This window comes from Melopsittacus undulatus, chromosome 5, assembly GCF_012275295.1.
Source record: "Melopsittacus undulatus isolate bMelUnd1 chromosome 5, bMelUnd1.mat.Z, whole genome shotgun sequence".
NCBI classification, from domain to species: Eukaryota; Metazoa; Chordata; class Aves; order Psittaciformes; family Psittaculidae; genus Melopsittacus; species Melopsittacus undulatus.
The window spans coordinates 29,484,477-29,507,301 of record NC_047531.1 but is presented as its reverse complement, the minus strand read 5'-3'; the positions used below and the strand labels follow the sequence as shown (position 1 = coordinate 29,507,301).

Genomic DNA, 22,825 nt, shown 5'->3' with positions numbered 1-22,825 from the left:
TGCAACAGGAGTTTCGGTGTAATATAAGATAAATGTGAGGAAGTCTAAAAGGTTGCTACACAGTGTACTAGATACTCCTTGGTAGCTACTACATCCATTGCTTTGCCCAATCTTAAATTCAAAGTTATACTTCTTTCATGGAGGTAAAAAGGATGCATATAAACAAACTTCAGGGAAGCAGCTACCTCTTTTGCCTCTCAGCACACCACCCATGCAGCTATATTTCTAGTTGTATTTTGTTCTTTGGTAAATAGAACAATAAAAAAAGACCTTTTTGAAGTCAGGATTCTTTTGAAGATTCTGTGTTTCTTGCTGGGCACTGACCTAAACTGTATCAGTGCTTCTGATTTCTTCGGCATATTTGCAAAAAAAGCTACTGAAGTACTGCAGTTTCTGTTGTAACATCTGACAGATTAAAAATAGATTAAAATACGCATAAAACCAAATGCAGCAATCTGTGTAGAGCCCTCACACATAGCCATCTGAATGGGAAGTCCAACAAAAATCTCAAGAATTTTGTTTTTCTCTTCCTGCTTTCTCCTTAAACACTGGGTTTGCATGGAGGCTTGACACTGTAATGAAACTGCAACATTTCATGGGGAAGTTGGTGATTAAGAAAGACTGCATAAGAAACAACCTAGGGATACATAGATCAGAAAAGGATGGCAAGCAGTCTGGATTTAGCTCAGACAGAAACCTTTGATTTAACTTACAACTTGGAAGACCAACAGGTTTTACTCCATCCGTTCACTATATATATAAATACACACACACACACACATATACACATACAGACAACACTGAAAACAATCGCAGAACCACTGAAAGCTTTACTGCAGCAAAGAGCAAAGGCATTCTTAAGAGTCTGATGCTGGATAGAAATCGCAGATATGCAGATGTGAAATCTTTTCCTCTTTATGCGGCTCACTTGTTCCATTTTTTTTGTACAGGAAAATTATCCATAGAGGCATGTATAAATTTCTCTGGAAAACTTTTGAATACTACTTGCATAGAAGAAATGTATTATTTCCCAGACTGAGCAATGAAAGCTGTTCTGGATTTTGCTGTAGGAAAAGAAGTACATTATGGCATAGGTTTGGAGATATTCTGGATGTTGTAAGAGGTTAAGCTTAAAATAAAACTGCTGTCTCTGATGCTATTACCCCTTTTTATTAGTTCATATTATCACAAAGGGATGATCCATTGTGAATACAGGTTTGACTGAGAGTCACTCTGCTAGCACTCATCTGTGAAGGGGATGGTCGTGTCAGGCCACATCATGGGCAGACTCATTACTTGGCCAAGCAGATTTCATTTGCCTTTGAGAATAACTCAGCTGAAAGAGCCCTTCCTCTCTAACAAGAGCAGTTTAGACCTCAAAAAAATGAAAGACTAGATTGTCATTTAACTCAGGTTTCTTGGCATCACTCTTTGGAAGTGGCTTTCTGTCGAAGGTGGTCCAGTCCCGGATACACACAGTCACTAATGATGCTTTCTGAAGTTACTATTCAAGATTTTAGAATTCAGCCAAAAGACACATTCATGGCACAAACTTGAAACATTTGCATTTGCTAACCCCTTTAACTTCAGCATTTTTAAAAATATAACTCGTTCTTTATGTGATTAAAGAATAAAAATTTTTATGTGAGAAATTTTCCTAAAACAGCTGTTCAATTATATGTACAATATGTCACAAAAACCCCTGCTTACCAAAGGACTGAAATGAAGGAACTTTTGCAGACACATACTAGTGCTACTGATCATTCATTTAAAATAACTAAAGATAAAATTAAGCAAACATTTACTGTTGGACAAAAGGTTGTTCCTATAAACAAAGACTTTCTGTTGAGGAGCAGTTATGTTTCCCAGATCTTTACTGGATCTGAGAAGCTCAACCAGTTTTGCCTCAGGTATTCTCTCATCTGATTTGTAATTCAAATTCCAGAGCTGAATACGACAAAAGGCTGTGAAGGTACCATTTAATGAGTGATAAATCTAGACTTTAATCATGCTATAAATAATTCCTGTATTATATTTTATATTTTATTGCAAAACAGCAGTGTATTGATCTTCAAGTGGTGCAGTTAAGGTCCCCAAAATAACAGAAATTGAAAATATCACAAAAAAAACCAATTCTAGTAAATATTTTCAGATCTGCCTTTTTAATCAATTTATAGAATGACTTATTTTAAAACAACATGGATTGCAGAGCAGGCCATATAGCATGGCTGAAGTCAAATGGAGTTTCCTTACATAACATGACAAAGCTAAAAAACTGATATGGTGCAGAGTAGCTATACAGTGCAAAGATACAAAATGTTCACAATTTAAAAGGAATTATACAATACTTCAGACTGAGAGAGGAAGGAAAGTCATCTTAGTTCATTTTTGAAACCATGATTCACTGTCTTAGATATTCCTTAGGCACATGGTTGGGTGGTTTTAAGTTGAAAATCAATATTTGTGTGGCTCCAAAATGCATCTTAGCTTGAATGAGAATTGTGTACTTTTTTAAAAAGAAGTAAATTAATTTATTATTTGATTTTTAACTAGCACCCTAAGTTTATACAGAGCTTTACAAGAGACAAATTGTGCTAAGCAAAGAATGGAAACAGGGCTCAACAGAGTTCACAAACCAAGAGGCATGAGCAAATACAATATGAGAAAATGTAAGGAAATGCATGATGCTTGCCTTGTAAGACAAGGCTATCCCTTTGGTAAGGAAAAGCACAGAAGAAAGTACACAATACAAAGTGATTCACAGAGAGAAAGGCAACAGTCAAACTGGAAGCGTGAGAATTCTGAGGAAAGTAATGGGGAATTCAAAAGTCAATGGGGTCATTGTGGGGCTCTGTGTCAACGGGATGAGAGAGAATGAAGGCATCTTTTGGAGTAAAAGGTTAAAATTTTCTGTGGATGAAGTAAGGCTACTGAAAGGTTAAGCCAACAGAAAAATATGTCCTGTTTTGATTAAACTGGAAGGGAGGGAAATATGAGAGAAGTGGGAAGGGAATGTCATCTTCAAGTAGAGGAGCTGGAATATAAGAAGGGAAAAAATATTTGGTGATGGTTCCGATGTCAGTGGAAAAATAAGAACCAAACTCATTGAACATTGTAATGGTTAACTGTTAAGGAAAATGAGCCTGCATTCAGATAAAAAGAGCTGGCATAATGCAAATAAAGCACATGTTCCAGCAACATCAATTTGTACTACTGACACCCATACTCCATAGACGTGTGGGTAAAGCGTGTGTACAGAGTTAGATAGGGAATACAGCATAAGAAAATATTCTTAAAACACACTAGAAAACTCTTTTTTTCCCTCAGGACCCTGAAATTTTTTTTAGTGTAAAGGAAAAGTGAATTACAGGAACACAAATGCTTAAATGCTCCCAGACAAACACTCTGCTTAGGGTTCAAAAGTCAGCAGCCATTAGCTGCTGCTCATCAATGCATCACAAACGAGATGTGGAGAGAGGTACATTCTATTCTACAGATTATGAAAAAGCCTAGTCTCCTTGTCATTAGCAGTCAGATGAAGATGAAAAGAAAAATTAATGCTTTTACTTAGACTCCTGCAAATACTTTCTGTCTACTGGTAAACAAAGTTGCTATTGAATGATAGAGGCTGAACATTCCCCTAGAAAGAGTCAATGTGTTGCCTGAAGGCTGCATTATTTTCGCTGACACGTAAGCCAAGGAACAATAAGTCAGCTCTACACTCCAGTCTCTGTTCTGTAAAATACTGCTCTGGTCAAGCCTGGGAGCTTGCAGTCTGTTTTGCTTTCTTTTTTTCCAGAACATTATTAAATTTTACAAGGTAAAAAACACACCTAAAGGGGCTTCCACAAACATTCAGGCAAAAGCCATCAAATAAAAGACAGTGTAGGCCAGTTCTCGGGATTTACTTTCATATGGAGACATCTGTCAGACTGTAGAGTGGTTTCTTAACAAAGGAATCCCAATCCTATAATTTGTGGCATTGAGTATGAAATTGTATGAAATTCTGGGAACCATGCTGGAAAGGAATGATTTTGCACTAGGAGGGAACAACATACTTCATCTTTTCCATCTCTTAGGTTTTACCATTCTGAGATTCTCCTCTAGTCAGTCAGAACTTACACATTCACAAATCTCCCAGTATGGTCCTTATTCCAAAGAATGGTGCTACTGGTTCAAAGTTATGTAGAGTACTGAGGCAATGGTCTCCTTGACCCTTTAGCACCTTGCTTGGTTCTGTAAAGGCAGGCAGGGTTGTGAAACGTGAATGCGCTCATACCTGCAACATGAGCTGTTCCTTCCAGCAGGATTTCTGTTTTCATACAGACCTAAACTCTCTACAGTTCCACAAAGCAATGCAGCCAGGCCTGATGTTTTGCCAACTCTATTTTAATTATGCTGTTACTTATTAATGTATGATTTTTGTGCTACTCAAGCCAGGAATAAATATGAATCAACCTGCACAATAATAAGTTTACCTTATTTTTTTCATTTATTTTGCTATTAGATCAGCAAGTTAAAGATATTGTTAATTAAAGCTATTGTTAATGACAAGAATATCATTAGTCATTAATATACTTATTTGCCCTTAGAAGTTTTTATAAGACATCTACCTTTTCTGTCACTGCTTATATAATTTTCTTGCCTATTTGTGCTAGATTAACCCTTTTCTTATAATTTTTATGTCTCCTTTCTTCCTATCCAGTAAAATCCTTATAAACTTTAAAGCTTACAATTCTCAAAGATCTCTCTAGCTTCCTAAAGTATTCAATATATGTGATGAACACACAGCCTTCCAAGCAATTATTTTACTTTCTTTGGTGTCTTTCCCTATGGTATCACTTCTTACATTATACATAGGGCTGCTTGTTTGAAATTGACATCCCTTAACACTACCCTTTATCATACTCTAATTCTCTTCAAAATAACTACACTTCCCTTTCACTGCACAAATGCCATTAACTGTATTAGGATTTACTGATGCACATTGGAGGGTGGACAGGCACAGTGAACGTGGTTTCTGAGATTCCATGCTACTGTCATATCATCACATATATACTTTGTAGTAGTTATTATAAAGTCTGATATCATCTCCAGTGAACATGCTTATTAAAAAGATGTCCTGTAATAAATCTAGGAAGTTGCACTGTGGTTTTCTTTTCTTTACTTAATATGCCATATCATTCACTACAGCATTTCAGTACAGTAATGTTTAGGGCCAGAAACGGAGCATAAAATCTCATTTATGTCAATCTATCTTGCTGGTCTACATATATCTTAATATGATATTTGCATTTAAATCGCAAATTCTTTCTGGAAGAATCTTTTGTTTACATTAAATTGTGATTGTCTTCATGGAATAAAAGAACTGAGGTTTGCTTCAAAAAGAAGCATATTTTATGTCGATTGGAAAATTAATCCTAATAGTGTAAGAGTTATAATACTGGTTAGTGGGATTAATACAATGCATGCTGTCTGCTGAAGAAGTAAGAACAAAAGGGCAGAAAAGAGCCTGATGCTGGAATGGATGGGAGGAAGGGCAACAGGCAAGAGGATGGTTGACTATCTGAGTCAAGAAAGCTGTGGCTGAGGTAGGAAAGGTGAGGGAAAAAATGGACCAAGAGAACCTCTGAGAAGCTTGAACATCATTATTGCAGGAAAATCTGATGACTGATTACATGGCTGTCATACAGTGTCAGCTGCTCATAGAACAGTACCTTTGTGTGGTCCTTGACTAAATCAAACCTGATATTTGCAGAGTTACCATAATGCATCACACATTTTGGAGAAGATAAATCCAGAAAGTCTCTGAAGTGACTGTGTATGAAGCAAAGAGAATTGCTGGAAAAATCATGGAAAACGTGACAGTTGTGAGAATGCAGAAGACTATGACAAGGTGCAGAAGCTAGAGACCCTTTCAGGCAAGTGGTGCAGGACATGGCTATCAGTGGCTGGGTGGGAGGAGGAAGCACAGGGACTGTGACAGCTGAGCAGCCAGTGAAGGCCCAGGGATGGCACATCTCAGCATTTTTTATTTTATACACAAAAGTGATACGCAAATCCCATTTCTCCTTGTTCACTGTGAACCTGGGGACAGGATACACACTATAACATTTTTCTAATCAACATAAGTATTGCTAAAGTGTTAGTCTGAGGTTAGGTTATGCTCCAAAATTGGAGAAATGTAAAGCAGAGAAGGGTGAAAGAATACAATTTCTGCTGGCAGATACCCTGTTAAAATCTCCTGGGACAGCAAGTCTTAAGAAAAGGTGGTCAAACCTGCATGGATGGGTTTCTACTGACTAGTCTCTGCTTCTCAAGGTATTTTCTTATAGCAGGGAGGAATCTTGTTGCTTTTCCTAAATTCTTCCTGACTATGCTGCCAATTCTGACACTGACAGACATGTATTTCCTTTCCAGCTTGCTTGCACATAGCTTTCATTGTGCTGGTCACTGCCAGCTCTGTCATTCTGCCATCACTGTGTCTTCTACTTCCTTCTCTTTTTCTTACCTGTTCTGGACACCACACACTGCCTTTGGCTGTGGTGCACTCACTATCCAGATCTGCTTTGGAGAATTTCATCTACTTATGAGGCTTTTCATAATTTTATGTTGATAACTCTACATATAAATTTTTCCACTCTTGTCTTGTGTCCATCCAGCAAGTACTCAGTGTGAGATATCCTCACCATCCTCCTTAGTACATCCCAAACTGGGATCCTGCCAACGTTTCTGTTCCCAAATCCCCTTATACTAGTCACTGAAACACTACTCTTCCACATTATGGGGATACAATTCATCTCCTGTTCTTAACACCAAATGCATTTTGGTAATTTCTCCAGATGTTTTTTCCTTCCACACAGTAAAAATACCAATACACACCTGGCCCAATCACTTTCCATCCAGACCGTTATATCACTCACTTCTGATTTCTAGCACCTGTGTTACTTTTTTCTAATTCATTCAGATATAACTAACTTCCCAGCTTGTTAACTAACATCCTCAGTCACCCCTCCGAATCCCTCTTCTTACTTCTTATGATACTGAAAACTCAAATGCTGAAATTGAAAATCAAAATATTTTTCCCTCATTACTATTCATACTTTATATGAACAACTCAATATATGCTTCTCCATTATGGTCAACAGCCTCTTATTACAAAAGCCATTGCATAGATCATAGGAAAAAAAAACCCTATGGCCCTAATTGCCCCAAAATATATGGTTTTTTTTTGTGATTTTCTGTTGTTTGTTAATATCACAACATGTTTTTAATTTTGAAATATTTATTTCAGACCAGTTGGCCCATGTTCTACTCTCTCTTTTTATATGGAAATATCACTGGAATTTTGTGGAAAAAAAATTGATCAGCACAGAAATGCCTTTCTCTCCTGTACAAAAAATAATGGATACTTTCTCTACTTGAAGCAGGTTCAAAGCAGTGTACTGTTTGTAGACAACAGCTAACAAGAAGACATTTAATTTTAGGTTATTTACGAAAAGGGTATCTACGAAAAGCTGTGCAAACAATTACATTTTTAAAATTTGTGTAAGTCAAATATTTTGTTTAGTTTTAAAAATGATCAAATGCTCTAGGTGATGGGCAAAAATCTGATGGTCTACTTTCATAAAATGAGAAGGCAGACTCTTCACAAAGACAAGTTCACACAGAAGTGTGAGCTGGATGCTAAGCAGAGCTTTTGCTCCAGGCATGTTGCATATTTTGCTTCTAGCTAATACAGTGAGAGTTCAAATTCAGCTTGTGTTTTGACAAAAAAGCAAATGTTGGTTGTTGCAGGCTGATTTCAGGTAAGTCTATAACACAATAGTATTTACTTTAACTTTTGTATATTCCCCAGTGTTTAGCGGAGAGGACAGAGAGGTTTCCCAGATAACTAATGGGAAGTGTGAGGCCAGTGAATCAGTTTTAAGAATGTAAGATCCTGATACTGTTTTCTGTGAAATAAATCTCATGATGAGTAACACTAACATGCAAGTACAATGCAAAACCACATTTGTCAGATATTTTTAATATGATGGTGGCTCTTACCTCCCTGTTCACACAGTTGTTGTGCTAAGGCATCCTTGAATATTACTTGGCCCCTATGAGTAGCTGTAGCCCTGTGAACATAAAAAAGACAATAATAAATAATGTAGTATTTATTTATATATGCATATGCATATCTATATGCATGACTAATCAAATCAGAAGTTGCAGTCTCCTTTCTTCAGTGTTTTTCTTTCTCCACTCTTTTAAATTCATAAAATAACTTCTAGGGATTGTTTCTGCATAGCAAAAGAAAAGCTCCTAAAACCAAATGGCTAGGTTGGTAATAAAAAGCACTGGCAAAGATTCCCAGCAGTGAATAACATCAGTATAGCTAAGTGCATTGCAAAGCTAAGCGCATCACTCTGCCTGGGAGAGCATACCTGCCTCAGTGTAGGGCAGAAGAAATGTTTGCAGAGCTGCTGCCTTGTGAAATTAACAGTCACACAACCTAATAGGCAATAGCAACAGCAATACTGTTATATGCTACTGATAGAAATGTAGAGCTTGAATGGCTGTCCAGGAATCCTCTGTGGAAACAAAGGGAGAGACAAGTAAGCTCTCTGCCCCAGGCCTCTGTCAAACATCTCCAAGAAAAAAGAAACCCTACAACATTTCTTGGTATGCTGCACTGGAGTTTACTGCAAATTAAGTTGTTCTTTCTTTTATTTTCCTCATTGTCCAGACAAGCTAAAGTGGATCTTTACACTGTCTGTCCTCTAACCATTCAGTTTCTGAACAATGTACTGTTTTCTTGGTCTCCTCTGGTCTCAATCTGTTTCTGTCTTTGTGAAAGTGATATTCCTGTAGCTGCACATAGGTTCCATACTTGAGGTCTCACCAATTTTGTCTGAAGAATGATTATTTCTCATTAATGACCTGTATCTAAAAGAACAGCTAATGTACCATACAGAAAGATTAATCATTTTGTTTTCTCATAATCAGCTAGAAATACAATGCAGTTTGATTTGTTTTTCTTTTACAGAGCTGTCATGCTAACAGTGCTAGCCATTCTTTATTTCTAATTGCTCATTTCTTCCCTCTTTTCTAAGTGTGGCACTTCACAACTTCAGTTTTGTCTCAGAGATTTCAAAACCTTTCAGTATTTGCCAGTGTTGCCTTTGAAGTCTGATATCTTGCAGCCAAAGTTCTTCCAATACCTGCCTAGACTTGCACACACTTTTCACATGTGATCTTTATCCTCTCTCCAAATCAGTAATGAAAACATTAATGGGCTCAAGACAGATCCATATAAACTCCTTGAAATAGCCTCTCAGTTTAACAGTAAGATGCTGAAAACGACTTTATGACTGTGGTTTTCCAGCCAGCTGCTTTAACGGATCATGCCTCACTTGCTTAGGAAAACGTCAGGAAGGACCACAGAGGAATGGTCCAACAGTCAAAATATGTAATTCTTTTCTTGGCTACTAGTCCGCTTACACTCACAAGGAAGAATAACGAAAGTAACACATCTAGTATTAAATTTTTCACACATAGTGGATCCTCAATGCAGAACTCATCTGCAAATGGTCAGAGTACAAACAGGACTAAATGAAAACTTCTCTGAGATCCACTTTGCTTCCTGCTCATTTAGAAAAGCTCCACACCAATGTGTGTGTTGTGAAATGCAAACCTGTGGCTACCTGATGCTCCTAGAGCTTTTAGGGCACTCCTTCTGCTTGTGGAAGGAGAGCTGTGCTGCTTTTCCCACCTGCTTGGACTTTCAGAAGCTAAATCTACATAAAGCTAGAGCCTTGCCTCACCTGGCAGCTACGGTGTTTTGGCCACAGTCCTGAGATCACCTTACCAGTGCGAGGTGTTTGTAGTCCTTACCATGGGCACCTCGGAAACTATTTTAGGATTTCCAGCACTTATATAAAATACAGCAAAACATCATCCCATAGTTTTTCATCAGCATTTCTTCATCTGCTGTCTGACCAGGTTCCATACCGAGTACAGAATAAAACAAATACATCAACCCAGTGCATAAAGGCAAGAGAGCTGAATCTGTAAGTCTCATTTGTAAGTCTCATGAACTAAAGTATTTGTTAAATCTTTATTGTGATGAATATGCAAGAAACCCTGATCAGTACATATGTTTACGCAAATTTCCTCATGAGGCACATGCAGATGCATGAGTCAGAGTGGGACCAAACAATCTCCAAAGCCAAACTAGTGCCCAGGCTTCTTTAAAAGGATGAAATATGGTGATTTCCTCTAGCAGGTGAAAATGGCAGGGCATCTCACAGCCAGCTGTGGGTCCAACACAGCACCAACAGACATGTTTTGCAAATGTGTTTCACAGCAGGAATTTCATGTTTTGAGCAAAACCCTAGCTCACGGAGCTACTGGACACGTGAAAATGCCATGTTTAAGGAACAAAAGGTATTTTGTGTATTTCTATCCCTTCCCCAGTCTGACAGGGTAGAAGTGAGGGCTTTTCACAGACAATGAGAAAGAAAACTCATATTGACAGTGGACTGGGACTTCAGAGATGCTGTTTATGCAAGAGCCCGGGATACAATCTGGGATGTGCGCAACAGCGATGGCAGCTACAAAATTCCTTTATGAGGCAGACAGGAGCAAACTCTCAGAATACAGACCACATGCAGAGAGGAGCTTGAGTATGTGTCTGAATGCAACAAGTACCAAATAACACCAATAATACCAAACTCTGTATTGTTTACTGGATCTCTGCATGCGTGTGAGAAAGAGAGGATGTGGGCAGAAAGCCATCAGCCAGTTGAATGATCTGCATCTTTCTGTGTCTATCATCCCTGGTTTGATAATGCAAAGTAGGAGCCAATTATTGCTGCTCCATAGCAGGAGCAATCTGCACCCTGGGGACAACAGTGCCGTGCAGTGAGGGCACCGCTGCTTCCTAGAGCATATGCTCACGTTAGCATTGGTTTTGCAATGGGCATATGTATGAGTTCTGCATCAGCCAGAAAGATATTAAGGATATCATGCCTGTCAGTTTACCAGTATTACCTGCTTGTTTTTCTATGTATTTATGCTTTACTCATGGAGCAAATGACAACAATGCAGTGCAATTATGCATGACCTAAGCTACTTTTAGAAAGAAGTGCAAAATATACCTTTTCTATATTGAACTTTCTTTGCTGGGGATGTTCCTTCCTGACAGGTGAGAATCATGGAACCGGACCATGAATCTGGATTTTTCTCTTCTAAAAATATGTAACATATCCAAAACCATCCCTATATTCACACTCAAGTCTAAAACCTACATAATGTTTATTGTAATTATAATAAAAAATACTTATAATGGCTGAAAAAGATTCTACTAAAGAGAGAAAATTATTCAACTCTTAATTATGGGGTTGTATTTACATATATATCCAGTAACTGATTTTTATGCTGTTTATCAAGTTTCTATACTGTCCTTAAAGTAGTTAAATACTTCTTAGATGAAGGGTAGCTACTAACTATTAATTGGTGTTACTCCAGACCAGTCTATAGTCTCACTCTGATTACAGAGTACGCTATTTACGTACGCTATTTATTTCCAGCTAAAGGGCAAGTGACTCATCAAATCTAACCGGTCGGTCAGCCAAAGGATAATGTACATGCTTTGCATATCCTCAGTGGTGTTTCTTTACTACAAATGAATCTTTCCACAGGGATGAGAAATAAAAGGAAAATTAGAGGGAATGGGAACATCCTGACATGGTGAGAGCTTAGAAAGAAAAACAACTTAGAGGTAATACGGCTCCTCTTAATATTAACTTCACACTTCCATTAGCCTAGATGTATTTCTCTGCTTGAGGCTATGCAAGAGAGAAAGAGGAAATTGTGGTTTTAAAAGTAGCAAGAGGAGATAAACTGCTGACAGAAGAAGAAAGAGGTCTGAACACAGGAAGACTACATCAGGTGTCAAGGCATACTGTCAGTTCAAGGCATTACTAACCCCATGCTTCAATTATGGCAATTCTGTAAAGAATTTTCCCTCCTCAACTGCAACTATTCAAGTTGAAATCAGGTTCCAATAAAGACTTTTATATTGTCTGTCACTGAAAAGCAAAAAAAGACTTGTTGATTCTCTACTTGAACTACACATAGTCCACGTCTCCTGTGAAATAGGACGAAGTGCCACCCTGCTCAAGTGCCAACAAGCTTAAAAACAATCTATCTGAGTACGGTATTGCCAGCTTCTCTGAACATAGCCTAAGTAATATCAATTTGTCTCCTGTGCGATGACACAAATTATTCCAGGTGATCTGGAAGAAAGAAATCCAGTGACACTTGCGTACATTCATGAACCTGTAAGATAGAGAGGCGCACTACCAGCCTCCTGTTGATTAGTTGCAGCATGCTGAGCTGTGTGTCCAGGAGCAGGGTGCCTGTCCCAGGCCTTCCCCTGAAGCTGTCACTACTTGCTTGTGCCCTGAGGTTAGCAAACCCAGCACTTGCTCTGCCCTTACAGGGGTGCTTGGCATCTGCGCCTTTCCCTGGCACAGGAAGGCACTGTGACAAATACATTTAGGATGGGTCTGTGAAAAAAAAATCAGGGTTCCTACAGTACAACACCTCATATCATGACACCCCAAAAAGGTTTTCAATAAGACCAAGAAAAACAAGGTTATTTTTTTACCTGCACTAGCAGAGCTTAACCCTATGTCTGCTGCTAGCAGCTGCACTATAGCAGATGGTTGGCTTTCTGGGCTGTGAGCACACACTGAAGCCAGCTCATGTTCATTTTCTCATTGACCAACACCCCCAGGTCCTTCTCTGCAGGGCTGCTCTGAATCTCTTCTCTGCCCAACCTGTAGCTGTGCCTGGGATTGCTCCAACCCAGGTGTAGGACCTTGCACTTGGCACAGTTCAACTTCATAAGGTTGGCATCAGCCCACCTCACAAGCATGTCAAGATCCCTCTGGATGGCATTCCTTCCCTCCAGCATATCAACCAAACCACACAGCTTGGTGTCATCGGCAAACTTGCTGAGGGCACACACGATCCCACTGTCCATGTCACCGACAAAGATGTTGGATAGGTCCCAACACTGACCCCTGAGGGACAGCATTTGTGACCAGTTCTCCACTTGGACATTGGACTGTTGATTGCAACTCTCTGCATATGGCCATCCAGCCAATTCTTTATCCACTGAGTGGTCCACCTATCAAATTGATGTCTCTTCAGTTTAGAGACAAAGATGTTGCACAGGACCGTGTTGAACGCTTTGCACAAGTCAAGGTAGACAATGTCAACTATTTTGCCCCTATCCATCAGTTCTGTAGTCCCATCATAGAAAGTCACCAAGCTGGTCAGGCCTATCAACTGCCTTCACCTGAAAACACATTGTCAAAAAATTAAACATAAAAACACATTAACAAAACACACATAAAAACATTGATATATCAGAAACTCTCACTGGATAAAACACACTATGTGCAGAGATGGGCGATTTCTCCCTCCCACACACTACCTACACACTATGAATAGATAATTGTAACTCTTTCCATGTTGGTAGACCCAACCTGCATCCAGCTAGTCTTACAGAAATTTTATCTCATTCCATGTACCCCATGCAAAACATGCATTTTTAAAACCTACAACTTCAGCCACACTTGAGCATCTTTTAAAATGTGTAGTGATCCATGCATGCTCCTGTGCGTTGCCCTGATCTGTACATTTTTGACTGTATATGTATGTGGTCCAGCACACACGAGACACTTGTAAGACATAACGTGGGTTTGTCTGTTGCTCTTCGGCATTAAAAAAAGTTTATATGCTTGAGAGACAATATGATAATTTGGGGTAAATATAAGTGGAGGAACACTGCAGTTAAATGAAAGAGATTTAATGTACTGCGTGGAATGGATTCAAATCTACAGCACTTGAAGCAGAAAGGTGCACAGGCAGCTTTGGTTCCTACATTTCACAACTTGCAAGAACATTCTTTTGTAGTCCTAAAAACCACTAAACTTTTGTTTGGTTGCAAGGTGTGAGTACAAAAGAGGGATACAACAGAACAGTATATACGTATTATGAAAGAGTAAAAAAGTAAGAATTACCATTTTAAACTGTACATAAACATTTTCATCCTCCTTTCCCTTGTATCTCAGAGAATAAAATTATGGGTTTTTTTTAATTCTATCTTTTATGTGACTGGAATGATGAGAGCTTCTTGCTGACTGAAAGCAGATTAGGACAATACTTTCTTCTCAGCTACAGGAAATCCAACATTTTCATTAGTATTTTGCATTGTATGATTATAAAGGAAAGCAAATTCTGTTTTTTCTACTTTTCAAATAAAGGGTTATTGCAGTGGCATCTGCCATGCAGTCAGCTCATATAAATAATAGAACAAGCATCTATTGTCTCTCTACTGACACAGTGCTAACAAATACGTCCCTGTTTTCCACCTTTTTTTAGTGTCTGGGAGAGAATGTCCTTGTCTCAGGTTTTGCAATATACTGTACTTTATTATCTAGTGAAACACTGATTGTATGGATTTTAGTTTTTTAATGCATTGCATATTTATAACTGTTTGAAACCTATATTTAACCATAAGCTATTGAATATATTACATCTTTTTAGTACAAAAAGCACTGGTTTTCCCAAATTTTACTTATTTAGTCTTCTAAGGCCAATATTCAATCAAGATAGCATTCAATCACCTAAATTATCCTTCAAGAATAAAAAAACCCTGTGTCTTTTCCTGCATCGCAAGAAGAAATGTTACAGTTACAGTGGGTTTTATAGCACTTGACATACCTAAAGGAACACAGAGGTAGTAAGTAAATGGACATGCAGAATGTAGTTATTTCCTATATGCTTCTATGAAGAGTGTTATCTTTTTCTTAACAACATGTACCGATAAAGTTTAACAGTGCTAATTTACAGGTGAGTTCAGCAGAGGCCACCAAGATGTTTGGGGCTGGAGCATGTGCACTGTCAGGAGAGGCTTAGGCATCAGGGCTCGTTCAGCCTGAAGAAGAGATGACTGGGGGACCTGACTTCAGTCAGCTAAGGAAGGTTGTGCAGCTCCTCTCCACCACTGCTGTATCCAGTTTGCATTATACTCCAGACCCATATTCTAAGGTTTTGGATGTCAGGTAAAAGCAAAGAAATAAACTCAAGGTTTGATTCTAATCAGATTAATCAAAACTTATTTTGAGAACTGCTTTTTATAATATAAAAAAATTAACCAGTCCATTATGTCCAGCACTTTGTGTAAATACCTGTGATACTGATTCTCCCCATCCATGAGTTTACGGTTGTATATCTCAGAACATCCATCAGAAGTGCCAAGGATTTTGCATAATTCCAGAAACCCAAGAGTTTGCAGGCAGTTGATGCTCTGGGGTTTTCTGGTGTGATTTTTTTTTTTTACATGAAAAGTGATAAGAACTAATATATTCAGCTAATACAGAGAAAATTTTAAAACATTTAAAATCTAAAAGCATGAGATCCTATGATGAAAACAATGTTGGTTTTAAGAGATTCTAAATAATGGAAAAAAGAATGATTTTAAGGCTACCTTTTCAGTTCATTGCTCTCATGCCATCTGTATTGCTATCCATTTCTCAGCTAAAGTTTGCCAGCCTGCTCTAACCTGCTTTAGCTGTTCCCAAAGGATGTTGCTAACAGCTGTGGATGAGCTGGATCATGTGAGAATCTGGAACCTCATTCCCTGTATTTGCTTTACAACCCACACAGAGAAATCCTCAAATAGCCAAATTAACCCAATTTCTTAAAAAATCCTCATTTCAATATTAATTACATTGATGCAACTCGTGCATCCATAATATACCAAATCAGCTTACAATGGAAGGATAAAATCTGCCTCTTTAGTCTAAAGCTAGAAAATGTTCCACCAAAAATCAGAGTGCCCACAGGCTGCTCTCCAGAGCATGTGGGGCAGGTTTCCCTTCCCAAAGCTTCACAGAGTATTACACTCCTTGTCTAATGTTTCTGTGTGCTCTCCCCACAGTCCTAAAAGTTTTTAGAGGAGTGAAAAATGAATGAAATATGTTAACCTTTCACACACTGATCAAAATCAAACTAAGGAAGAGCTATAACAGCTGGTATTGAAGACCTGTTATTCTCTCCTTTTTCTCATTCACCTCCTGCTTGCTGGGAATATGGTGAACCCCTTGAAATAAATGCAGGGTCACTAATCATAAAAAGACAGTTATTTCTCCTGCATGATTTTTAATTTTCAGCCAGATTTATGTGTTGGAAGAAAACATATATCCCTGAAGACCATACCAGCATACAAATAGAAACAGGCAGGTGAAATACTGCCTTAGGAGAATAATTAATTCCATCAGCCACTGAAAAAATGACAAACTTGTTAAGTATCACAGAACTCAAGCCAAAACAAGCAGGTGGAATGACATCAGGTACATGGCATAAACTGGAGAGACTATGATGAAGGGGCCTGGCATCAACAGGCGGAGCTGGATGTACTGCAGAAGGATTGAAGGCTACTCCTGGACCTTGGAGGCATTGTAGGTGAGTGTGAGACATGGTGTGAGGGCACCTGTGGGAGTACTGCAATGTGGGTGCTATGGGGACTTACTGCCGGAAAACGGCTTCATGGATCCTGCCGCTCATGGAATATTTATACATTTCTTTAGAGATGTTTCAGAGATGCCCATTTGAGTAATGTCTTAAGGTTTGGATTAAGACACACTCAGAGACCTGAATTACCTAAATAATTTCTAACCTCTCCCACCTCAGACAAAGAGATCAAATAAAAACAGGTTTAAAACAGAATCATAGAATGGTTTGGGTTGGAAAGGACCTTAAAACCATCCAGTTCCAAGCCCCCTGCCATGTGCAGGGAAACCCCACCCCAGACCATGTCACCAAAGCTCTGTCCAGCCTGGCCTTGAACACCACCAGGGATGGAGCATTTACCACTTCTTTGGGCAACCCATTCCAGTGCCTCACCACACTGACAGGGAAGAATTTCTTCCTTATATCTAACCTGAACTTCCCCTTGTCCTATCACTACAGTCCCTAATGAAGAGTCCCTCTCCAGCATCCCTATAGGCCCCCTTCAGATACTGGAAGGCTGCTATGAGGTCTCCACGCAGCCTTCTCTTCTCCAGGCTGAACAGCCCCAACTTTCTCAGCCTGTCTTCATATAGGAGGTGCTCCAGTCCCCTGATCATCCTCGTGGCCCTACTCTGGACTTGTTCCAACAGTTCCATGTCCTTTTTATGTTGAGGACACCAGAACTACACACAATACTCCAAGTGAGGTCTCATGAGAGCAGAGTAGAGGGGCAGTAACAATCAGTTCTCAGTGTCTTTCCACAACAGGCTCTGTTCTCCAGCCCTGCTTTCCAACCCAGCAACTTTCAGGAGCTGTTAAGGCTGAACAAAGCCCTAGTGATCACCTTGCAGAGCATTAGCAATCTCCCAGCATCACTTAGTGCTGGCCTTCTGCTGTGGATGGGAGCTCCATCCCTGTGAGCCAGCAACTGTGGTCAGGAACCCAACTTCCCTCTTGCTGCCAGCTCCAAAATGTGCGAATTCAGCTTATTCTGAGCCAGGGGCAGAATTCTCTCTTCCTCCACCCAAGAAACCATGACCTCTCAGAGAGGATCATAGGATCATAAGAAAATTGAGGCTGGAAGTGACTTCAGGAGGTCTCCAGATCAACTTCCTGCTCAAATCAGGGTCAGCTATATTAATCAAACACATACAGCCCTGCTTTGCTTTTTGCCAAACCACCCAAGAGCACATTCATGTTCACAGTTCTGGTATTTGTGGATGTTTTTGCATAATAAAACACTACCAGAGTTATCAAGATTACATTAAACAAAAACTTCTGTTTGAACTTTAGCTTGAATTAGTGGCTCACTTGACCCAGGCATAAATTCTCTCAATTTACAACTCATTTGGACATCAGCCTCCCATATAATATACTGTTCCAATAATAATGAGTTTGAGCTCATGTTTCTTACTAGTAAACAATCCATGACTTATCTTACTCAGAAATAAATTACCCTAAGCTACACTGCCATAATACCTTCTTTTGATAACGTATTGGTAATTCTTTAAGCTTATTACTGAAAAAGACATCAAACTCTAAACCCACTTCTCTTAAAGTATTAATGAAGAGATTTATAACCACAGCCTTTGAAAGAAACCAAAGTAACAGAGAATCTAAGCAAAAATGTAAATACTTCAGGATAGATGGATGTTCTTTGTTACCAACTCATTTTTCCTCTGAGTATAGATTTGTTTCCAGAAATCTTTGACAGAACAAGCACAACAGCAGAATGAATATTTGTAGGAAAATATCCTGTTGATGTTCTGCACAGTCCCAACACTGTATTCCCTGTCCCAGGTGAAGAAAAAAAGGCAATTATAGGGTGAAATGCTACCAGACTTTGATTCTTCATTTATTTGCTAATGACAGTTCCCAGTCAAAAGAAATATATTGGGAATTTAGTTCAGTAATGTTGTCAGGAAGGCAAGCTTTTCAAACACACAAATAATGACTGCTCTGTTACTTGAAATATTGCTTGGGAGCTCATATTCCCATGTCTGGAATCCCAAATACCAAGTATTCCAGATGAGGGCATTCATTGGAGACCTGCACATCTGGTTGTATACAGGAGTGGCAGTGGAAATTAGGGAAATTCATCTGTAATTTGTATAGCTAAGAAATTTATGGTTGATTAATAAAACAGCAAACTTGAGCTAATGCTTAATGACAAAAGAGGACTTCTCAGACCTGAGATTCTAAGGGGGTTTTCAGAGTGTCAGTTTGGGGTTTTTTTTAAAGACTGCATCAAAGAAACAACAACAAAAAATGTGGGTTTACTCTTGTGAATCTCTCCTTTTCAACTAAGAAATCACTGCATTTAGTACAAGCCCCTGTACCATTAGGGAAGAAACACTGCTCAGGTTAAATTCAGGAGCAGCAGTGACATACCATCCCCGGGATAAATCTTCCCGTACAGTCTAAGTAAAACTGACCAGACTTCCAAGGATTGCCATTATGGATGGATTCATAACAGATATTAGATTTGATGCAAAGTCACATAAAGGTACCACAAGTATTTCCCATTTTAAATGGCAACTGCCCATTCTGAATGATCACCAAACATCTGTTGATCTCTGGAAAAAAAATCCCACATCTGCCAAAATATTGAAAACCTACAATGAAAAAAAAACATTATAGAAGCTAGAAGGTACCATGTCCCTTTGGATGGGATGAATGTAGCTGTGAGTCAAAAGACTTGAAGTAAGACCCATCAGACAGATGGAAGGAATAGCAATAAACAACTGGTAAAGGCATACAGATGACAGAGATTAAATTGTCAGTTCAGAGGAAAATAAGACATATCTGAGAACAACATCTAAAAACAATGCTGTAAGAATAGCAGCACTATGCAGTACCACTTGTTTGGCACATGCTAAGGAAACAGGCAGACTTCATTCATTGGCAAAGATTAACTCTGCTATGCTATTCTAGTAGGAAGATAGAAAAAAACAATATGTTGCAAACAACAAATAAAACATTTTAAAATACAGCCCATGATCTATGCGTTTTAGCTTCCGGCTACATCAATTTCTGAGGATTCATCAGTTTAACAGTTCATAATAGGTTTGGATTCATAGAATCATAGTATGGTTAGGGTTGGAGAGAACCTTAAGATCATGTAATTCCAAGTCCCTAAATCTTCGTGCATGACGTTACTGCCTGTCTCCTTTTTTGATTTTACTGACCCATCCCTTGCATTTAAACTGAAGACCTCAGTTTATATGTTAAAAATACTCAGTGGACACATGTTTGCCTGTATGATTTAGTTTCAGAATTTCAAATGATGTATTTATTTTTATTTCTATATATATATTGCACCTAAACATTGTCTGGCTGTATTATTGACTCTATATAAAAGTATGTCAGTATTTTCCACACTGATATTTGCTCTTTTGAAGAGCTTACCAATAAGAACACTGTAAAGAATTTTGATCTGTTGTTTTTAGGAAATTGCTTAATTGAAACTGATCTTCTTTTTCCAGAGTACTTCATAGGCTTCATTATGCACAACAAAAGACATTAGATTTTAGAAATTATTTGCTTTTCAAATGCTAAGCTTTATTTTTTAGAGCACAAATATTGTTCCTGTTCAATTGTATTTTAGAGGAACTGCACCTATATTCCTTAATAGTCTATTTTAAACATCTTTCATGCTTTGAAAAAAAGTTTATACAAATTAACACTTCTGAAACTTCTATCAAAATAAATAAGAAAAACCCATTTTAATTTTGGAAAGATCCTGTTCAAAGCATCACATTATGTAAAGGGTGGGTGTCAGGATGATGGAGCTAGGTTTTTTTCAGTGATAGCCAGTGATAGGAGAAGGGGCAATGGGTGTAAACTGGAGCATAGGAGGTTCCACGTTAACATCAGGAAGAACTTCTTTACTGCGAGAGTGACAGAGCACTGGAACAGGTTCCCAGGGGGGTTGTGGAGTCTCCTACGTTGGAGATATTTAAGACCCGCCTGGACAAGTTCCTGTGTGATGTACTCTAGGTTACCCTGCTCTTGCAGGGGGGTTGGACTAGATGATCTTTCGAGGTCCCTTCCAACCCTTGGGATTCTGTGATTCTGTGAAATCAGAAACTCATGGATGCATTCCTGATGCCAGGTAGGCTGAACCACACTGCTTTGTGATTTTACAATGAGTTTGTTGGGTACTGGTTTAATTTAATGTATTCTCCTTGCACCTCCCTGCGGTGGGAGTGTGTACAGAGTCCTTTCTCACCTTAAGTAAGGAGTGGTGATTTCTAACATACAGAAAGCCCATCACTTGCAGCCACATTGGTGTGATCTTTCTCTTGGTCTCTCAACTCAACTCAAACTCCTCCTGGCTGAAGAAGAGTTTGACAGAACACATGCCCAGCCGGAGCTCCTTGCCAAGCATGAGCTGCCCCAAATTTTTCTCGTTGTGATCCTCATATATGAGAATCCTTCCCAGTGCTGCCTTCAGCATGGTCAAACATTCAAGATAAATACATTGAAGACACTTAAGCTGCTGCCACCTTTCAATGGAATGGACCTACGAGTTCAAAACTAATTGTTGCAGGAGAAAGAGGGATGAACAGACAGCATTATCACTCCAGGAGTATCTCTTAGGCTAAATTAAATTGAATTTTCCTGCATGCTTTTTCTTCCTGTTTTTAACTGGCAAGGCAGCTTTCAATGCTGGTGACAGAATATTTTGATATTATTTAGTGATGTCTGAAACTGGGCATTTGCCTGGGAAAGGGATCTGTAGTGTGTCACCATTTTAAAACATAACCTTCCCAACAAAAGGACACACAACATAACAAAGAAAAATTACCCTAGTTACTGTAATTTTAGAAGTACTAGAAGATTAAATGAGCTTGCAGTTAGTTACTGCACTGTTAACCTCTGATCCTAAAGGAGCTCTGTGGTCTTGAACACATTAATGTCATTAAGCAGGTACTCTTTCCTGAGCCCCCTTATGCCCTGCCTAAGGATGACACAACTAAGAAGATATCAATTTTCTTTGCAAAATTGAGGAGAAGGTGTCCCAAACTAGTCTGCTGTAGTTTGGGTGCTGGCTGCCAGTAGAGCTGGGAGGGATGCCCAGGGTGCCGTAAGGAAGACCTGGCAATCTGTGGGCTACAACTTCCTATGAGACCAATGGTTCATTCAGGATCCACACATCTTCCCAAAACCCACCAGTCACATCCCCAACATCACCTAGCACAATAGTGGGAGGAAAGGCTGCTAGATGTCAGCGGCCTAACAGGCCATCATCACAGGGGGAGGAAGGGCCAATAGGGTGTTCAGGATAAAGCATTTTTGGAAGATTTGAAGCAAAAATACTAATGGGAATTTCTGATTTTCACGTATAGATGCTTTTTGCTCTAGAAGAGTGTCTAAGTCTTGGGATAGAATTTTTAATTGCAAAGCCAAGGTAAAAAGATAATATTAAGCCTAACATTGCCCTTTCAACATATTTTTAAGTGGAAAAACAAAACAAAATAAAACCCCAACCCTCCCAAAACCCAACCCTCTTCCAGGTTTGTGTACAAAATTTTATCATATGTTCAAATTTATTTTTTCCCTCATTATAACATTAATGTTCTTCTAATCTTCATGACAAAGCAGATATTGTCCACTGAATAAAGCTTACAGTAGCCCTAGTCTTTTAGTCAGGCCTATAAGGAGAACAGAAATCCCATTTTTGGAGGCCTGACAGGTCTCTGAAATGTGCTTCCTTTGCATGTCAGAAAGAAATTCAGACATTCTGAGATTTTCATCCAATGAAACAATAGAAGCATGATTATCTTAGAGCAGATAAAATAGCACCAGGGGGCCAGAGGGCCCATGGGATGTGTCCTGCCTCCACCACTGCAGACCAAGGACAGCAGCTGTGACAGCAAGCTGCGGTGCGGTATACAGGCAATACAACTGCTTTACACATCGATCCATGCTTATTCCAAATTTATATTCACAGGGCAGGGCACAAAAGCTGTGACATGAGGAGCCTGAAGTCTGATTTCTCTCCCTGTGCAGCAATATGCTATTTGTTTTGTGGTAATTTGTTTCCATTAAAAACAATAATTCAAAATATTGAATGAAACTTATTCCTTCATTTCACAAAATATGGGTTTTTCTAGTTTTGCTATAAGAATAAACATTAGTATTCTCCCATCAGTGTAACTCCTTTCAGTCATATATTTAAAATATGTGATAGCTATTTTGGCAAGTCTGAGAAATGCTGAAGAGAACATGCCCCACTTCTTACAGC

General features: G+C 38.9%; 1 protein-coding gene across 1 annotated transcript in view; it reads right to left on the bottom strand.

Moving 5' to 3' along the window:
* The window catches only part of RELN (reelin), a 291,275-nt gene that overhangs the window by 164,423 nt on the left and 104,027 nt on the right, over positions 1-22,825 (bottom strand). Inside the window, exon 4 of the mRNA XM_031048313.2 lies at positions 8,050-8,120. Within this exon, the coding sequence (XP_030904173.2) occupies positions 8,050-8,120 (71 nt within the window). The remainder of the gene's footprint in view (positions 1-8,049; positions 8,121-22,825) is intronic.